The sequence below is a fragment of the Arabidopsis lyrata genome (assembly GCF_000004255.2).
Source record: "Arabidopsis lyrata subsp. lyrata unplaced genomic scaffold ARALYscaffold_4, whole genome shotgun sequence".
Classification (NCBI taxonomy): Eukaryota; Viridiplantae; Streptophyta; class Magnoliopsida; order Brassicales; family Brassicaceae; genus Arabidopsis; species Arabidopsis lyrata.
This window is the reverse complement of record NW_003302552.1, coordinates 9,578,506-9,598,855: the sequence shown is the minus strand read 5'-3', so window position 1 is coordinate 9,598,855 and position 20,350 is coordinate 9,578,506. Positions and strand designations below refer to the sequence as shown.

The 20,350-nt window shown below is 37.9% G+C and overlaps 3 protein-coding genes across 3 annotated transcripts; all 3 read right to left on the bottom strand.

Annotated features, from left to right (window-relative positions):
- Nucleotides 1-9,482: 9,482 nt before the first annotated feature.
- On the bottom strand, nucleotides 9,483-10,412 carry LOC110229247. The gene is made up of 3 exons (XM_021028993.1): nucleotides 10,361-10,412; nucleotides 9,601-10,083; nucleotides 9,483-9,539 (listed from the first exon to the last, which is right to left on the bottom strand). Exons 2-3 carry the CDS (start codon nucleotides 10,072-10,074, stop codon nucleotides 9,483-9,485), a joined length of 531 nt encoding a protein of 176 aa, XP_020884652.1. The 5' UTR covers nucleotides 10,075-10,083; nucleotides 10,361-10,412.
- A 2,341-nt stretch (nucleotides 10,413-12,753) lies between these two features.
- LOC110229472 lies at nucleotides 12,754-14,130 on the bottom strand. The gene is made up of 2 exons (XM_021029733.1): nucleotides 13,089-14,130; nucleotides 12,754-12,792 (listed from the first exon to the last, which is right to left on the bottom strand). Exons 1-2 carry the CDS (start codon nucleotides 14,050-14,052, stop codon nucleotides 12,785-12,787), a joined length of 972 nt encoding a protein of 323 aa, XP_020885392.1. The 5' UTR covers nucleotides 14,053-14,130; the 3' UTR covers nucleotides 12,754-12,784.
- Nucleotides 14,131-17,550: 3,420 nt separating this feature from the next.
- On the bottom strand, nucleotides 17,551-19,511 carry LOC9315049. Its single transcript, XM_021028991.1, has 5 exons — nucleotides 18,913-19,511; nucleotides 18,610-18,812; nucleotides 18,454-18,517; nucleotides 17,938-18,004; nucleotides 17,551-17,856 (listed from the first exon to the last, which is right to left on the bottom strand). Exons 2-5 carry the CDS (start codon nucleotides 18,674-18,676, stop codon nucleotides 17,551-17,553), a joined length of 504 nt encoding a protein of 167 aa, XP_020884650.1. The 5' UTR covers nucleotides 18,677-18,812; nucleotides 18,913-19,511.
- Nucleotides 19,512-20,350: the final 839 nt, after the last annotated feature.

Sequence of the window (20,350 nt, the reverse complement as noted above, 5' to 3'; positions counted from 1 at the left end):
TCTCCTTTAAAGAGATGTACAAAAGGAATATCCTTTAAGGATATGCTACTTTACATAAAGTAAAAGCAAAAGCAACGATCCACATCAGCAGAGGAGCGTCCCTCCTTGGTTTGAACACGCAACGGCTCCAAGGAGGAAGGATCCGGATGCTTCTAGAAGACTCTTGTCTTCTTCCTCTTTCCAATGTGTAACGGATATAAGAGAAGGTTCTGGAAGCTTCTAGAAGAGCCTTGGAGAGGATCCAAGGCTAAATGGCCGAGAGAAAAAGTCGTGGGCCGAGACAAATCTTCAATGGTACGGACGGACCAAAAGTCGGCCGTACGGGCGAGAGTCTTAAATCGGTTATGCAACCGATCAGCGTAACCGATCCATAGTGTAACGCTTTGATTGGTTGTGCAACCGATTTTCACAACCGAGCGGCAAATCTCTAGCTGACACGATCGGTTATGCAACCGATCGTAGTAACCGATTGGAAGACAAGTTACCCGGTTCTTCCTTTTCTTCACTTCATTCAATACTCCCCCTCAAGTCTAACCGGAGAAGGATGGAGGTTAGACTTGGATCCAAATTCAACCACCACGTTAAAAACCTAAGTGTAGAAAACCTCATGGGATAAAACCACACTTAGGGAAAAAGAGTATGGGATATTTGGCTAAGAGGATCATGGCCGAGAGAGGTCAACGAGGCCAAGTTTGTGATGAATGTACTCACAAACTTTGGTGCTAGCTCCTTTGGTAAAGATGTCGGCCAATTGTTCTTCAGTATCGGTGTAGCAAGGTAGGATTACTCCAAGTTGAACTTGTTCTCGGACCTTGTGACAATCCACCTCAATGTGCTTCGTTCTTTCATGGAACACTGAATTTGAGGCGATGTGAATGGCGGCTTGATTGTCGCAATGCATGGTGATTGGCTTTGGTGTGTCAATTCCGAAGTCTTTGAGGAGAGCTTTCAACCACATAAGTTCAGTTGTGAGCTTCCTCATGGCCCGGTACTCGGCTTCACAACTTGAAAGAGAGACCACCTTTTGCTTCTTGCTTCTCCAAGTAACTAGGTTGCCACCAATGAATGTGCAATAGCCAGTGGTTGACCTCCTATCCTTTTTGTCTCCAGCATAGTCCGCATCGCAATATCCCACTAGCTCCGTGTTTTTGTTGCATCCCATCCAAATGCCTTGACCCGGAGCTCCTTTGAGATACTTGAGGATGCGGTTCACCATGTTCCAATGATGTAGCGTAGGAGCTTGCATGTGTTGACTTACTACATTCACAGCAAAGCAAATGTCAGGCCTAGTAATGGTTAAATAAATGAGCTTACCTACAAGTCTTCGATATTGTGTGACATCTTCGAAAGGCTTGTTGTCAAGCTCCCCCTTACGATTGGCCTTGTAGTCATCTTCCAAGGGAGTCTTAGCAGGTTTTGCTCCAAGCTTACCTACTTGACTAAGAAGATCAAGAGTGTACTTCCTTTGAGATAAGAAGAGACCTTCCTTTGATCTACAAACTTCTATCCCAAGGAAGTACTTTAGTTCACCAAGGTCTTTTATATCAAAAACACTCTTAAGAAAGGTTTTAGTCTCTTGAATCCCTACCTTGTCATTCCCGGAGATGATAACACTACAGGAAATGTGGGTATTAATAGCGGCCGAAAAACACAATTATTCATCTACCATAGCGTTTCCTTAAGCGCTCTGACATCGCCCGTTATAGAAAGTCGGACACTTTTGATAGCGGTTTTTAGTTGTGCAATAGTTAAGTATACAACGATAGCGTTGTCTTTTGTGCAGTTGTTAATGTTTATAATAGCGTGATAAAGATGTTATTAAAACTCGTTAATTAGATTTTACCTATAGCAAAGATAGCATCTGTTTTGTGTTATTAGTTTGTTTTTAAATTATTCAAAATAATAAATAATTACGAATTATATTTTAATTTAAATATAATATTTGTAAAAAAAAATTAATTTCGAATATTTGTAAAAACAAAAATACCATTAAAATGTTTAATAACCCATTTCAATTTTCATTGTTTACAAAAACCACAAACATACCTATCAATCTACCACTAACAAGCCTTCACAATCATCCCTAACATAAACACTATCATCATCAAAAGCTTCATCATCCAAATCATCGAGTTCTTATACAGGCAAAGGTGCACCACCTAAATCCTTTTCTGTTTCCAATTCATGATAGCCTCTAGGTGGTGCTCTCATAACAACATACCAATTTGAATTATCATCTTCCCTAGAATAGAAAACCTGTTTTGCTTGAGAAGGTAGAATGAATGGATCTTTCAAATAGGCTGTTTGGTTCATATGAAGGTTAACAAGAGTGAAACCATCTTCCTCCTTCACACCATTCCCTGTGTTGGCCCAATTGCATCTAAACAGCGGCACTTTGAACATGTCATAGTCCATAAGTAAAATCTCCTTTATCACTCCATAATATGTAAGCACATTAGCGACTTGTCTCATATCTCGAGCACTTGATCTACACATGCTAAATGCTTCATAAGTTATGCCACTGTTTTGTGTCTTCCGCTTAACCGCATCTGTATGAAACCGTTGCCCATTAACGATAAATCCTTTATGTGCTAAAGCAACATTTCTTGGTCCAAATGCCAACCACCTGATCTCCTTAGAATGACTATTTCTTGAGTCTGAATGAATCTGCAACAGCAAAACATGATCAGGAAGCTAACAATTAATCTGTGCCAAGAAAACCAGACATCAAGCTACAAGCTAAGCTAACCAGTCATTAAGCAAAACGTGATCATGAAGCTAACAATTCTGTGCCAAGAAAACCAAACATCAAGCTACAAGCTAAGCTAACCAGTCATTAAGCAAAACATGATCATGAAGCTAACAATTCTGTGCCAAGAAAACCAGACATCAAGCTACAAGCTAAGCTAACCAGTCATTAAGCAAAACATGATCATGAAGCTAACAATTCTGTGCCAAGAAAACCAGACATCAAGCTAACCAGTCAATTTAACAAGCTGTATAACAAATAATCAAGAAGACAAGTTGCAGCTGTAAACCTTTTTTTTAAGCCATTGTGCAAACTGCTCAGTATGGTTTTTCCATAACAAAGTTTCACTTTTAGCACATCGAGCATCATTAGCTTGTAATTCTTCCAAATGCATCCTGATTTTACATTAAACAACAGTCTTGAGAATGAAATTATAATCATAATTAGTAGATGAGACATAAAGGGTAACCTCTTACTCTACATAAGGATCCAAAGATGCCATGTTCATTAGCACATAGCGATGTGCATTGTCTCTATCTTTATCTGATAGGGTAACTTCTATACCCTTCTGCAGAGGTCGACCTTCAACCACGCTTTCTATCAGCCTCAATATCTTCATTGCGATTAACTGTTTCTTGAACTGGTACTGAATCTTTAAGGAACTCTAAACAAAATGCAACGCATTCTCCAGCTAAATACCCCTCAGCCATACATGCTTCTGGCCTTGCATGATTCTTAACAAAAGCCTTAAGTGTTTTCATGTACCTATAACTCAGTCAAGAAATGAATATTAGTCCAATATCATTGCAGTAAATACATATATTGAATCAAATGAGTACATATATCAAACCTTTCAAATGGATACATCCAGCGAAAGTGTACTGGTCCTCCCAAACGTGCTTCTTTTGATAGATGTATTGGAAGGTGGAACATGATATCAAAAAGGGATGGAGGGAAGAAGCGCTCCAGTTGACACATTGTTTCCACAAACTCTGTCTCCATTGTCATAAGTTTCTCCGGGTCGATGATGCGCTGACACAACCTGTTGAAGTAACTGCATAATCTATTTATGGCAATCCTAGGACCCTTATGTAACAACCCTCTTAATGCAGCTGGTAACAAGTTCTGTACTAGGACATGATGATCATGCGACTTTAAACTACCTATATTTGGAGGGGTAACTGAAACACTATTTGCAATATTACCACAATAACCATCAGGACCTCTAAACTTAGATAATCTTTGGCAGAAAATTGTCTTCTCTTTCTTGGATAACCAATAGGCTGCTGGAGGTAAGTATGTTTTCTTTCCCCGGACCTCTGTGTGCAAGTGATTTCTGATTCCAATATCTTCTAAGTCTTTTCTTGCTTTCAAACCATCTTTTGACTTAGCACTTTGCATCAAGATAGACAATATAGCATCTGAGATGTTCTTTTCTACGTGCATAACATCAATATTGTGACGAACAAGCAAATCCTAACACATTAAATAAGAAACTGTTAGGCTTATTCAGATCCAACAATAAGAGAATATAGTTCAAATAGTTTACATTACCTTCCAGTAAGATAGTTCAAAGAATATTGATCTCTTCTTCCACCGCCATAAATCATTTGATTCTTCACACTCTTCTTCTTCAACCACCTCATCTTGATCCAACTCAGTTCTTTTTCTTTTAGTTTCCTTATCTAGAGGTTTTCCAAAATCATTCCTAAAAGCTTGTAGTGTCTCATATATTTCAGAGCCAGTTTGTATCCTATTGGCAGTCCCTTCCTCAACAGTGTTGTCAAACCAAGCTTTTTTATATCTGTAACGATGGCCAGGCGGTAGTCTCTTTCTATTCCCCATATAGACAAACTTACGGCTAAACTTAAGCCATCTGGAAGGTGTATGCTTTCCACATACATTGCAAGCTTGTTTCCCTTTCACTTTACATCTAGACAATGATCCTAAGGCTGGATAGTCACTGATACTCCAAAGCAGCATGGCTCTAAGTGTGAAATTCTCCTTTGCAAATGAGTCATAAACTTCAATACCCTCAGCCCACAAATCTTTTAAATCGTCTATCAGTGGTGCCAAGTAAACATCTATGTTATTACCAGGAGCTGTTGGACCAGGGATCAACAAAGTCAACATTATATTCTCAGCCTTCATACACATAGTTGGAGGCGTGTTATAGTTCACCAACATCACTGGCCATGTGCTGTGATTAGTGTTTTGCATGGAGAAAGGGTTCATCCCATCTGAAGAAATTCCAAGTCGAAGATTCCTTGGTTCAGCAGCAAAGTCTGGCCATTTATCATTCACTTGTGCCCACTGGATAGAATCAACGGGGTGTCGCATTGTACCATCTTCACTGCCATTCGTATAGTGCCACCTCAAATCTTCAGCCATCTTTTTTGATCTAAACATCCTCTTAAATCTGTCCTTGATTGGAAAATATCTAAGGACCTTTGCTGGAATCCCAACCTTTATCTCATTACTATGCTTATCCTTTTCCCATCTTGAAACTTTGCATCTTGGACAGCTATCTAACTTCTCAAACTCCTTCCTATATAGTATGCAATCGTTCTTGCAAGCATGAATATTTTCATATCCGAAACCAAATATCTTCAGGAATTTCTTGATTGCAGCTAAACTCTTCGGAAGTATATTGTCTTCAGGTAGCATGTCCTGAATTAAACCCAACAGCTGATCAAAGTAGTTCTCCGACACACCACTCTTAACCTTGAATCTGTAAAATCCCATAATTGCTGAAACCTTTGTGTATTTGATACAATCAGAGTACAATGGAGTTTCAGCTTCTCTTAACTTTTTCCTAAACTCAGTTTCCTCTACTGCTTCATCGTCGTTTGCCTCTAATGCTTCATCATCATCATCATCACCCATAGAAAATGCTGTCTTAAACAAGTCAAATGCCTCTGTTTCATGTTGAGGAGCATTGTCTTCTGTATCTGCTCTTTTTCACCATGAAAATTCCAACAAGAAGTCTTATACTTCTTATCCATACCCCTAAGCACTAGATGCTCAACAATTTCCTCTATAGACTGATGGCATAAATTGCGGCAATCTCTACATGGGCATAGCATTTCAGATAGATTTCCCAATCTTCTTGCAGATGAATTGGCGAAATTCGTTGCTCCTTCTGAGTACTCGATAGTATTCCTACATTGTCAATTGGAAAAGAATTCAGATTTCTTTCAATCAGATAATATAAGTAAGCTCGATAGAATTAAGTGTATACCTTGGCAGCGAGATCCACGTCTTATCCATTTGGTCACGATGGAGATGATGAACTTTTGGTAAAATCGAGTTGGGGAAATCGAGTTCTCTGAAAATTTGTGTTCTGAAATGATAAACCCTAAATCGAGTTCTGTTGGAATTGTCTGAAAGTATAAAAAATGAACGGCTGGGATCAAAATTAGTGAAACGAATCAACGGTCTAGGTTCAATAAGCTTGCAATCTCGGTAGTTACTGCTTATTGGCTAAGAACATGAACGGCTCAGATCAAATCAGCGATACAGATCAAGGGTGTATATTAATCGCGTCATCAATAAGAAAGGACGGCTCAGATCAAAGTCGGCGCGATCTAACGGTGCAGGATTCGTCCCACAATGTGGGAGGTGAGTTCTCATTGGCTAGTAATGAAAAAATCATAAAATTATCATATAAAATTTTTTATTAATGAAAAAAATATAAATTATTTCTTTAAAAATACAATATATGTATTTCAATTTTTAGAATATTTTTTCTTATAAGTATAAAAGTTTAAAATTAAGAACAATTAATATAGGTTAGTATTCCAACTATCTAACTTATATGTTCATATACACTAAGGCATAGTTTAGGGTTTAGGGTTTAAACTTTGGAATTTAGATTTTTTTACTCAAGTATTTATGTTTTATAGTTTAAACTTTAATTTAGAGTTTTAAAGATTTAATTTAATTAGGATTTTAACTTTAATTTAGAATTTAGGGTTTAGGGTTTAGGGTTTAGGGTTAGGGTTTAGGGTTTAAACTTTGGGATTTAGATTTTTTTACTCAAGTATTTATGTGTTATAGTTTAAACTTTAATTTAGAGTTTAAAGATTTAATTTAATTAGGATTTTAACTTTAATTTAGGGTTAGGGTTTAGGGTTTAGGGTTAAGGGTTAGGGTTTGGAGATTTAATTTAAGATTTTAACTTTAATTTAGAGTTTAATTTATACCATAATATTACACAAAGTACCAATACCATAATCTAATATCACAATACCAATATGCTAATATCACAATACAAATATGCTAATATCACAATACAAATATTATACAATCTAATATCCATAACCGGCAATACCAATACAATACCAATATCACAATTGGCTAAGTTTCACACAAACTTCACTTTCTCGGTTGGCCAAGGTACAACTGAACCTACTGCATCAGAAATGAATACAAACTCTGAATTTGGCCTCCAGACCTTTGCATTACCAATCTTAATCAAATCTACAGAGACCTTGCTTGCATTTGGACCGAGGGGCACATTATGGCACTTATCTTATGGATCTGTTGACATCACTGTTCCTTCAGCTACAATACGACCAGAATTGTTGCAGTCTAAAAGAACACACTTCTGCTTTGGACTTTTGGTGGAACTATTGCTGCCTGGACTCTACAACTCAAAGCAAATAATAGAAGCAAGTTCCAACATCAATGAAAGTCCCAACATCAATCAACAGACAAACAAATGAAAAACTTAATTTCAATAACATACCACTGATTTAGTTAGTGTTGGTTCTGGAGTGGCTGTAGCCGTGACATCAATCTTTAGGACTGGCCATGCGATTTTTTCATGAATTGCTTCACCAATTACACTAATATCAGCAGTTGGCCTCCACAAAGGAGCATTAAAATTGAACACCTTCACAACTTGAAGACTAACAGCACCCGGACCTAGAGGAATATTGTTAACCCTCTCTTTGGAGTTAGATGAGCACACGATACCTTCAGCAATAAGCTCATCATTCTCTATATTTTCCCAATCAAATATTTTGCAGCTTCGAGTTTCACCTTCCTTGTTTGGCTAAAATGTAAGAGGCTAATGATTAGATATATATCAATTCACCAAAAGAAAATGATATTGGAATTTAAAACTTTACCCCTAAGGATACATCTTCAGAAGTGAATGGAACCCTAAGCACTTTGTCCATTGGCCGCCAAGATATTTTGCATCCAACAGCTTCCTTAAGATATAACACATCCGATGTAGGCCTCCAGAGAGAAGCTGTTGAGCTTAGTACAGAACTAACAATGACAGCCACTGCATTAGAACCAATTGGTACACGACCAATTTTGTACATCGGTTCATCAGAACAGAATTCTCCTTCACCAACAACTACTTCTCTTAAATGAATCCAATCCAGTAGTTGTACTCTATCTCCTACTTTGAATACACCACTACTCTCACATGTTTCAGTCTCACAATAACTTTTTTGAGATAAGGAAAAGGAATTTTGTTAATGTCTTAAAACCAGACCAATTGACTAAATGTAATGAAAAGGATTACCTTCTTTCCAGCTAAGTCTCTAAACATTCCCTTCAACTCATCAATCTCACTTTTCATTTCTGCCATTTTTGCGTCTCTAGCTTGCATAAACGCTAACTTAATAGCCGTGATCCCTCTACCAAACCCCCTTACTCGTCCAGGTTTGTCTTTTCCCAAAATCTGGCTCACAGCATCTTCCCTTATGTTATCAGCAGCTGATGTAGAGTCCATTTCACTATCAAGTGATTGTATTTGTTTCTGAGACAAACATTCAAACACAATATTAAAACTCATTGATCATGATGCATTACTTACACACAATATAACAAGTTCCAGAATTCTTACAATAGTCTCAGCAAATTGAGGCTTCACAGGTCTACCATCAGCATGAGTGTGTCCCGCTAACCATACCTTAGTCCTAGTCACCTTACTTGGGTTTGAACTCTTTTTTTTCTATATAAAGTACATATACATATCTCAGTACCATTTTATGCTAACAAGATATACAATATATATAGATATTGACAACTATTATTACCATATCATCAGCTAAACGAACCAATCCTTTGCGGCTGGAGGTTTGAGGAATCTGATCATGTCTCAACTTCCTCATCTTGTTACTTACTTCCTACATTATAAATATGAGTGTGATTAAATCTATAAGACATGACATATAAACATATAAACTTCATACTAACCGTAAAAGCTTTGCTAGTCTTGCTCTTAACCCAAGAGTTCCACACTTGAATGGATGGGATGTTGCTGGGTTTTAAAGCTAGTATATCAGCAGCTGTCTCAGCAGCACGTACTTTTGTCACTAGCCTTGACTTCATACTCCTAAAGATATTACACATTTGCTTCATAATAACAGCTTTTTTCCATTCTTCTTCCATGTCAAACCTCCCCTGCATCAAGTACAACAAGCAAAGGTCAAACATGTTCCATATCTGTTAAACAAAAAATTAGTTGCATATATATAAATATATACCTGAATTTGTTCCCACAATGTTTCTTTAGTCGCTGCATCAACTTCTCTCCAATCAGAAATTGTAACCGGAATGAATTGACTCACGAGAACACCAAGAAAAGATGATAATCTTACTGAACCAGTTCCAACATGATCACCAAAGTCAGTGAAAGAAACTAAAACCCTTTCATTAGGATTTTCAGCCACTTTACGCATCTTTGTTGGTCCTCTTTTTCTTCTTACTTTCACTCTTTCTTCTGGTACCTGACTTCCTTCATCAGTGTTGGTAGGAATCGCTTTATCTTGACCATTGCCAACACCATCTTCTTCCATATTGGCAACTTCTTCATTATTCGCAGCTACTTCCATAGTGACAGCTTCTTCTTGATGATACTCCTGCTGGTCCTGTCCATTCAAACAAGCTTCTTCTTCTATATTGGCAACTTCTTCTTCATCCTCCTCCTGGCCTTGTCCAGTCAAACATCCTTCTCCTTCATTCTCATCTTCACACATTGCTTTCTCAGTCTGATCAGCCTCCGGTGTTATATCTTTGTCATTACCCTTTTCTTCTTCCACAGCTTCTGGTGTTACATCTTCTACCTCATCATCTACAGCAGCCACTTTCGGTGTAACATCTTCTACCTCATCATCTACAGGAGCCACTTTCTTGGCTCTAGTACTACTTCTTCTCCGAGCCACTTTATTTGTTGTTTTCTTCTTATTCACCTTCTTATTAACCTTTAGTGTTGTTGCAGGAGCAACATCTTCTACCTCCAAGCCTTGATTACGCCTACTACGACGAGCACAAACTTGACCTCCTCCTCTTGTCTTTGCCATTTTCTGAAACTGATGAAGAACAGTTTCAATCAACATAAAATCGAAACCAAAAATCATAATCAAAACCCAAACTTCGAATTAAAACCCAAAATCAAAATCGATTTCACAATTGAAACAATATATGTGCCAGACTTCGACATGCATGTTAACTAAGTGTAAGAATGAAAACCCAAAATCAAAATCGATTTTGAATTTGGAATTCAAAATCGATTTCACACAACCCCAAATCAAATTGGTTTTCCAGAGAACAAAGAAATTAAACGGCTCAGATCGAATGAGAACATACCTGTTCGAGATCGATAGAAACCGACTTAGATCGAGAGGGAGATGAGTTGAAGATTTTTTTTGTTCTCTGTTAGAGAAGTCGAGTGAAGTCGAGAGAAGAAGTTAGATTTTTTTTTTTGCTTTAGGGAAAAAATGAAAAAGTTTTCTTTAATTTTGACTTAGACAAAATTTCACAATTTTCCCTCTTAACATTTTCAATAGCGGGAAAGAGACTTTAGTAACCCGAAAATTGGCCGCGTGAATTGCATATATCCCGCTTCAATCATTTATAGCGTTTACAATTAAGAAAACGCTATCTATTAAGTAAAACATAGCAGAGACATAAAAAACGCTATCTTTTAGTGCTATCAATACCCACATTTCCTGTAGTGTAATATCATCTACATAAACGAGAATGACTACTATACCTTCCTTGCTTGGGAGAGTGAAAAGAGTGTTGTCGGCTTCCGACTTCTTGAATCCTCTATCCAACAAGGTTGTGCTCAGCTTGTGGTACCAAGCTCTCGGAGATTGCTTCAAACCATAGATGGCTTTCTTGAGTTTAAAGACCTTCCCGGGTGCATTATGATCTTCAAGACCCGGTGGTGGTTTCATGTAGACTTCTTCTTCAAGTTCTCCTTGAAGGAAGGCATTCTTAACATCCATTTGCCAAAGTTCCCACTCCAAGTTGGTAGCTAGAGAGAGAACCACTCTAACCGTATGGAGCTTTGCAACCGGGGCAAACGTATCCAAGTAATCCACCCCATACGTTTGAGTGAACCCTCTTGCAACAAGCCTAGCTTTGTAGCGTTCAATGTCCCCATTGCTCTTGTATTTGATAGTGAAGACCCACTTGGATGTCACCGCTCTCTTGCCTTTAGGTAACTCTCCTTCCTCCCAAGTATGGTTATGTTCCATAGCTTGTCTTTCGGCAGCTATAGCGTCTCTCCATACTTGATGTTGGATAGCTTCTTCATAGGTTTGAGGAATCCAATGTTGGTCAATTTGTCCAAGGAAGACTCGATGTTCTTCGGGAAAATGAGCAATGGTACACACGGCTTGAATAGGATGAGCTACGGCTTGACTATTGTAGTAAACCCGAGTGTTTTTCCAATTTGATGGAGGAAACTTCTGTCTTTGACTTCTTCTTAGGGCTATAGGCGCTTCTTGGGATGTAGAGCCTTCATTATGATCCGATGTGGACAAATTCTCCTCTTCGGATAAAGTAGTCTCTTCCTCATGATCACTTGGGATCTCTCCCTCTTCAAGATTGTCTTCTTGAATATTTTCTTCTTCTTGTAAATGTTCTTCTTCCTCATGTTGTGATGTTTCTTGTTGTTGAGTAGGCTCCGGATTAGGATTTGGTGAGTTGGTGTGACTTTGAGAGTTGCTTACACCAAGTCTTTCCAAGATAATTCGGAGATTGCTAGCTCTATCCGAAGGTGAATGGGTGAGATCTTGAATGTCTTCCCAATTCTTTTCTTCATAGTAGCCTTTACCCTCAACAAACTTCACATCTCTTGAGACAAGAACTTTCCTTGTTTCCGGTATATAGCACTTGTATCCTTTTTGTGTGATTGAGTACCCGATAAACATGCCCTTGACACTCTTAGGTTCGAGTTTGTTTCTTTGTTCACCTATAAGGACAAAGCAAACACAACCAAACACACGTAAGTGATTGATAGACGGTTTATTCTTGTTAAGTACCTCAAAGGGAGAGGAATCTTGTAGGATCTTGGTTGGTGTCCGGTTGATCAAGTAGCAAGCTAGGACCACCGCATCACTCCAAAAACGTTTAGGAACATTGGTGTGAAACATCATCGATCTTGCCACTTCCATGAGATGCATATTCTTCCTCTCCGCTACTCCGTTTTGTTGTGGTGTATGAGGGCAGCTTGTTTGATGGATTATCCCGTGCTTGGCCAAATGTTGCTTGAAGGCATGACTTGTATATTCACCGCCATTATCGGACCTAAAGATTTTGATCTTGGCATTGTAATGGTTAGTGACATAGTTTTGAAAGTTGATAAAGGCCTCAAGAACTCTATCTTTAGAAGGTAACAAAGTTAACCAAGTATATTTAGACTTCTCATCAATGAATGTGACAAAGTATTTCTGATTTTCTCTAGATAAACAAGGTGAAGTCCAAACATCCGAATGAACCAAATCAAAACAATTCTCATAAATAGTATTAGACTTGGGAAATACGGATTTGCAATGTTTACCAAGGATACAAGCCTCACATTCATTATTCTTAAAGGAAATACTTGGTAACAAAAGACCTAAAGCACGAGAATGAGGATGTCCTAATCTAGCATGCCAAATAGCATTATTCGCATTAACAAGAATTGAGCTAAAGTGAGAAGATAGAGGAGTAGAAAGCTTTGTATCTTCAAGAACATAAAGACCATCCTTTGTACCTCCATGACCAAGCACTCTACTAGTCTCAATATCCTGAAAATGAACATCATTAGGACCAAAGATAGCATAGCAATTAAGATCGGTAGTAGCTTTCTTAACGGATAACAAGTTCGAAGTGAAGGTAGGCATATAGAAAGCTTTAGACTTTTTGCTAAACAATTCTAAATCTCCTACTCCTTTAACCAGAATCTTATCACCATTAGCAATTATGACATTTCCCAAAGCTGGTTCAATGTTATTCATCAACTTAGAGTCACTAATCATATGGTGAGAGGCTCCCGAATCAACAATAAGAGGTTTTAAAGCACTAAGAGCATGATAAGCGTTACCGGAAGACTCTTTGAGAGCCTTGATGAGTGCGTCGAGGTCAGAACGTCTCACAAGGTCGGAAGAGGCCATCATTGCGGCTCCATTTCCTCCCAAGGCTTGACTTGATGTTCCGGCTTGCTCTTGGCCTCCAAGGTTCCCTCCGGTAGCTTGGTTTGCTCTTGGCTCTCTTCGTGCTGGCTTTAGGTGAGGGTGAAGAATCCAGCACTTCTCTTTGGCATGTCCACTCCGTTTGCAATGATCACACCATGGAGCTTTCCCGCGGTTGGCGTTGAAGTTCCCACGGTTGGCGGATGCAAGCTCACTTGAGTTGCCCGAGACAAGCTCTCCTTTGCTACCAAACAACCCGAGAGATCCTTGCTCCTTTTGGATTTGAGAACACACTTCTTCAAGGTTTTGGAGCTTGTCCGCACGGAGGAGATGCTTGATGAGGTCGTTATACGCCGGACTCAAGGTGAAGAGTAGACCAAAGACCTTGTCTTGCTCACGCCTCTCGTTGATGACCGCCGGATCAAGAGTGTTGGGTCTCAACATCTCAAGCTCGGCCCAAAGAGACCGAAACTTCCCAAAGTGTTGAGTGAACTCCATGTCTCCTTGGGTCAGCTCGTTGATGGCTTTCTTGATCTCAAAAACACGGCTTAGGTTGGATTGGTTTCCAAAGACATTTTGCAAAGTTTCCCAAAGATCCTTGGGAGTCTCACAATAGGAGTATCCTTCAAGGATTGATGCTTCAAGGGAGTTTTGGAGAACGGATAAGACCATTTGGTCTTCTTGGAACCACTTGTCTTCATCAACAAGGGCGATCTCCAAGCCATCTTCGTTCGTGGTTGTTTCTCTTGGCGCTTCACTCTTGATGATGTGAGGCCAGAATCCACGACCGCACAAGATGGTCTTCATGGTTCTTGGCCAAAGCAAGTAGTTTCCTCCTTTGAGGGTGACTGGAGCACGAATCTTGGTGTTCTCCATGGTGAGAAGAATCGAAAAGAGAATGAAGATTGGAGAAGAAGAAGATTTGCAAGAAGAATCGAGTATGTGGAGCTTTATGGCTCTGATACCATGTAAGAATGTGGAGATTAGGTTGCGAGAATGGGACTTAGAATAAGCGGAAATGGAGATTTGAGAGATTAGAGAGAATAGAGAGAAAGAGATTTGATGATGAGAAAGAGAGAGATTATCTCTTCTTACTTAATTTGGCAATGTACAAGGTTTCTCCTTTAAAGAGATCTACAAAAGGAATATCCTTTAAGGATATGCTACTTTACATAAAGTAAAAGCAAAAGCAACAATCCACATCAGCAGAGGAGCGTCCCTCCTTGGTTTGAACACGCAACGGCTCCAAGGAGGAAGGATCCGGATGCTTCTAGAAGACTCTTGTCTTCTTCCTCTTTCCAATGTGTAACGGATATGAGAGAAGGTTCTGGAAGCTTCTAGAAGAGCCTTGGAGAGGATCCAAGGCTAAATGGCCGAGACAAATCTTCAATGGTACGGACGGACCAAAAGTCGGCCGTACGGGCGAGAGTCTTAAATCAGTTGTGCAACCGATCAGCGTAACCGATCGATAGTGTAACAAGGCTTCGATTGGTTGTGCAACCGATTTTCACAACCGAGCGGCAAATCTCTAGCTGACACGATCGGCTATGCAACCGATTGTAGTAACCGATTGGAAGACAAGTTACCCGGTTCTTCCTTTTCTTCACTTCATTCAATAATAAGAAGCTTGGTTATCCTTTTTAGAGTCAAATATGACTAGATCTCGTGTGTATGATTTGGTATAAGAACTAGAACCGCCACCGGATCCCACAAGCTAAAGTAGTGTTTCTCCATTTTGAAGCTCCAAAACTGAAAACTCATAGGACTTCGGCTACACTCACAAAGCTTTGAGAAACAATAAGAAGCTTTGTTAGCCTTTCTAGAGTCAAATAAGACTAGATCTCGTGTGTATGATTTGGTATAAGAACTAGAACCGCCACCAGATCCCACAAGCTAAAGTAGTGTTTCTTTGTTTAGAAGCTCCAAAACTAAAAACTCATAGGACTTTGGCCACACCCACAAAGCTTTGAGAAGCAATAAGAAGCTTGGTTAGCCTTTTTAGAGTCAAATATGACTAGATCTCGTGTGTATGATTTGGTATAAGAACTAGAACTGCCACCGGATCCCACAAGCTAAAGTAGTGTTTCTTTGTTTAGAAGCTCCAAAACTGAAAACTCATAGGACTTTGGCCACACCCACAAAGCTATGAGAACCAATAAGAAGCTTGGTTAGCGTTTTTAGAGTTAAATATGACTAGATCTCGTGTGTATGATTTGGTATAAGAACTAGAACCGCAACCAGATCCCACAAGCTAAAGTAGTGTTTCTTTGTTTAGAAGCTCCAAAACTGAAAACTCATAGGACTTTGGCCACACCCACAAAGCTTTGAGAAGCAATAAGATCCTTGGTTAGCCTTTTTAGAGTCAAATATGACTAGATCTCGTGTGTATGATTTGGTATAAGAACTAGAACCGCCACCGGATCCCATAAGCTAAAGTAGTGTTTCTTTGTTTAGAAGCTCCAAAACTGAAAACTCATAGGACTTTGGCCACACCCACAAAGCTTTAAGAAGCAATAAGAAGCTTGGTTAGCGTTTTTAGAGTCAAATATGACGAGATCTCGTGTGTATGATTTGGTATAAGAACTAGAACCGCCTTCGGATCCCACAAGCTAATGTAGTGTTTCTTTTTTTAGAAGCTCCAAAACTGAAAACTCTTAGGACCTTGGCCACACCCACAAAGCTTTGAGAAGCAATAAGAAGCTTGGTTATCCTTTTTTAGAGTCAAATATGACTAGATCTCGTGTGTATGATTTGGTATAAGAACTAGAACCGCCACCGGATCCCACAAGCTAAAGTAGTGTTTCTCCATTTTGAAGCTCCAAAACTGAAAACTCATAGGACTTCGGCTACCCTCACAAAGCTTTGAGAAACAATAAGAAGCTTTGTTAGCCTTTCTAGAGTCAAATAAGACTAGATCTCGTGTGTATGATTTGGTATAAGAACTAGAACCGCCACCGGATCCCACAAGCTAAAGTAGTGTTTCTTCGGTAGAGGATGCGATTCTTGCAGTGAAGAATCTCGCCTTTAGCCCAAAGAGAAGACCTAATCTGAATTAATTTTCTTGTGAATTTTGTCTCAGTCGATGTCAGGAAAGGATGAAAGGTTCAAGAGAATCTCGCCTTTAGCCCAAAAAAAAAAAAAAAAAAAAAATCTCGCCAAAGCCTTTGTTGAGCGATGAACGGATGAGATTACCTTAAACATGCAGCCGCCAAAGCCTTTGAAAGGCTGAGATGTCGCCACGTCATGTATCCGAGTGAAACATTATGATTGGATTGAGTAAATTGATCAAGTATTAGATCCGATGAATGGCTGAGATCTCGCCACATCAGCAATCCGAGTGAAACATTATGATTGGCTTATTTTGTCTATAGGCATAAAAATGTGTTTTTACTATTTATATAATTTTAAAAAATTATATATTGATGAATTAATATGTTTATGAGTTATTTACATGATTAGATAATTTTTTCGCAATTTAAAAAAAATATTTTGCAGCGTTTTTAGAAATTTGAAGATAACACATATGATTGCCTTAGAATACATGTACACTAAACTTCTTATTGTGTAAATCATATTGTTGAAACACATTAATGATGTTATAATTAATAAAATGATAGAATTCATTTATGTTATAATAGTATACTTTATATCATTAATATTAGCTACTATTTTAAACATTGAACCCTAAACCCTAAACCCTAAAATATTTTTAAAAATGAATTTTATTTATGTTATTATTTGTTATAATTAATATTATTACTATTTCAAACAAATATAATCCAAAAACCTAAACCATACATTTCATACCCTAAACCCTAAACTCTATACCCTAAACTCTTTAAAATTATAACTTTGTTATTATTTTGTAATTATTAATATTATAATTAAATATTTATGTCTTTTTGAGATATTTGGTTATATTTGTTTATATTTCCTTTTTTTATTTAACTTTTCTTTTACAAAATTCAAAAATCATTTTAAAAATCTTTAAAATCTTTAAAATCATTTAACTTGAAACCTAAAGTACATACCTTAAAATAATTAATTCAATTTTTTCCAATTAAAATTTTTTCCAAATAATTAATTATATTTTTGCCAAGAGATAATATTAATCCTAAAAGTTTTTTCTTTTGGCCATTGACATTGTCATTTCTTACAAAACACGAATATGTTTACACAGGGTGTTACAATACGAAGAAGCCAATGGTAGCAAGAGATAGAAAGATTTTAGGATACAAAGAGACATAAAACACATGAGATGGATGATCATTCCAGTTAAGATGTTTTAAGTTTGTGTATTTGTGTTTGCATTCTCAGATATATTTTTACCAAGAGAAAACATATATATGCCATTAGTAACATAAGAAAACAAAGTCAAGTGCATGTAATAAAAGAAAACACAAAGCGTTCGACACTTAAACTAATTGTAATAGCCATCGTGGATCTCTGAGAGACCTCGCAGTTCCTGCTGACTTTCTTTTTGATATCAGAGAAGATCATTCCCCACTTGGGTTTCCATGTGATATGAGACAATACTTCAACCTCTTGAAAACCAGTCCTGTAAGTAGCTTTAATGGCTTCTATAGCTCCTAATGGAAGTCCATCAAAGGACATTGCTTCAGGTGGTGGATTTGGTAACGAAACCACAAGCAACAAGAGGTTTGGATTCTTCACTGTCACCTATCAAACAAACTCATAAAATCAGAAAACTGAACAAGAGCATATGGATCTTATACAAATCTTAAGAGTGAAAAATTTCACCTGAACATGGTAACAAACATCATCAAATGCAATCCACTGATAATTTAGCTCCACAGCTTTATCAAGACTGAACAAAAATAATAATGAAGACCTAAAACTCTACAAAAAGGATTGAACTTTTCTTCCATTCTACAAAATCTACAGGATGTGGTCGGAGTTAGCCTCATGTGTGTCTTTTTCACTCGGCAGTACAACTTGCCAAAACTTGGCTAAATACTAATCCCATTCCTCTACAATCATTGTTCCTTTGCTGCTTCCCGTAAAAACATGAAAGTCTATGTTAATCGCACTAATAAAAAAAACAGTCCAAAACAAAAAATGCAGACTTTGCCAAAGAGAAGAACCTAAGAACACACTTAAAGTGCATCTACGATATAAAGCTTCCTATGAGATCAAAACAAAGTATCAATATTTAACCACCTTGCATATATGAAACAAGCGAGTATCTTTTTCTCCTACCCAAATAAGAAACTAAATTATCATGAAAAATCTGGTCATAAAATAACTTTGATATACCTCCTCATGTTCATCATCAAACCAAATAAAGGTTGTGATGAGCGGGCAATCACATCTCCACTTCCTGCAATAAAGACAAAAAAAACAGCAACATGTAAATGTGGAAGCTATACAAACGAAGTACAAATGGAAGTACCACAACCGGTGTATTTTTACCTGGATGACACCACAAGATCACAGGCAAGCGACATCTTGCCAAAACATGTAACTCAGTTATTCTCATGAGCGTAACTCAGTTGCAAGAAGTCAAGAACAGTCACATAGAGATCAATTAGATATCAATTATTTACCAAAACATTAAAATTGATATATCAAAATGAAACTCATAAACCTTCAACAGAAGTTTCACCAAGCTCTTCCTGCAAAAGAAAAAATTCATCGATGTAAATTAAAACTTTACATGAGACAAATACCCAAAACCCAAACACAATGTTACCGTAAATGTCAAATTCGACTTACACGGATGAAGATCGATGAAAAGTGAGAATGAAGGATTGAGACAGAGATCGAAGTACTAGACTGAGATTAAGAAAAAACAATAGAGACTGAATCGAACGAGATGCTGAATTGAACGAGAAATTGATACAGATTGAGACTACACATAAGAGGATCGAGATTGACATTCAGAGAACGAGACGAAGATAGATTTGCTACGATTGAATATGAACATACCTGTTGGAGATCGAGAGAAATCGAGAGATATCGACTGAGATTGAGTTGCAGATTGTGAGAATTCGAGTGAAATCAAGTGAGATGTGTTGTTGACTGTGAGAAATCGAGAGAAATCGAGAGAGAAGAAGTTTATTTTGCCTTAAGAAAAAAATGAAAAAGTGATGTTTCTTGTTTTAATTTATTTTGCCTTAGCCAAAATTTCACATTTTTCCCTCTTAACAGATTCAATAGCGGGAATTAAACTTTAGTAACCCGAAAATTGGCCGCGTCAATTTCAGCATGTCCCGCTTAAATCATCTATAGCGTTTACAATTCAAAAAACGCTATCTTTAAATCACGATCAAGTCAAACATAGCAGAGACATAAAAACCGCTATCTTTTAGTGCTATCAATACCCACATTTCCTGTAGTGAGCGTTTTTAGAGTCAAATATAACTAGATCTCGTGTGTATGATTTGGTATAAGAACTAGAACCGCAACCGGATCCCAAAAGCTAAAGTAGTCTTTCTCCGTTTAAAACCTCCAAACTGAAAACTCATAGGACTTCGGCGACACTCACAAAGCTTTGAGAAGCAATAAAAAGCTTGGCTAGCATTTTTAGAGTCAAATATGACTAGATCCAGTGTGTATAATTTGGTATAAGAACTAGATCCACAACCGGATCCCAAAAGCTAAAGTAGTGTTTCTCCGTTTAAAAGCTCCAAAACTGAAAACTCATAGGACTTCGGCTACACTCACAAAGCTTTGAGAAACAATAAGAAGCTTTGTTAGCCTTTTTAGAGTCAAATAAGACTAGATCTCGTGTGTAGGATTTGGTATAAGAACTAGAACCGCCACCGGATCCCACAAGCTAAAGTAGTGTTTCTTTGTTTAGAAGCTCCAAAACTGAAAACTCATAGGACTTTGGCCACACCCACAAAGCTATGAGAACCAATAAGAAGCTTGGTTAGCGTTTTTAGAGTTAAATATGACTAGATCTCGTGTGTATGATTTGGTATAAGAACTAGAACCGCAACCAGATCCCACAAGCTAAAGTAGTGTTTCTTTGTTTAGAAGCTCCAAAACTGAAAACTCATAGGACTTTGGCCACACCCACAAAGCTTTAAGAAGCAATAAGAAGCTTGGTTAGCGTTTTTAGAGTCAAATATGACGAGATCTCGTGTGTATGATTTGGTATAAGAACTAGAACCGCCAAAGGATCCCACAAGCTAAAGTAGTGTTTCTT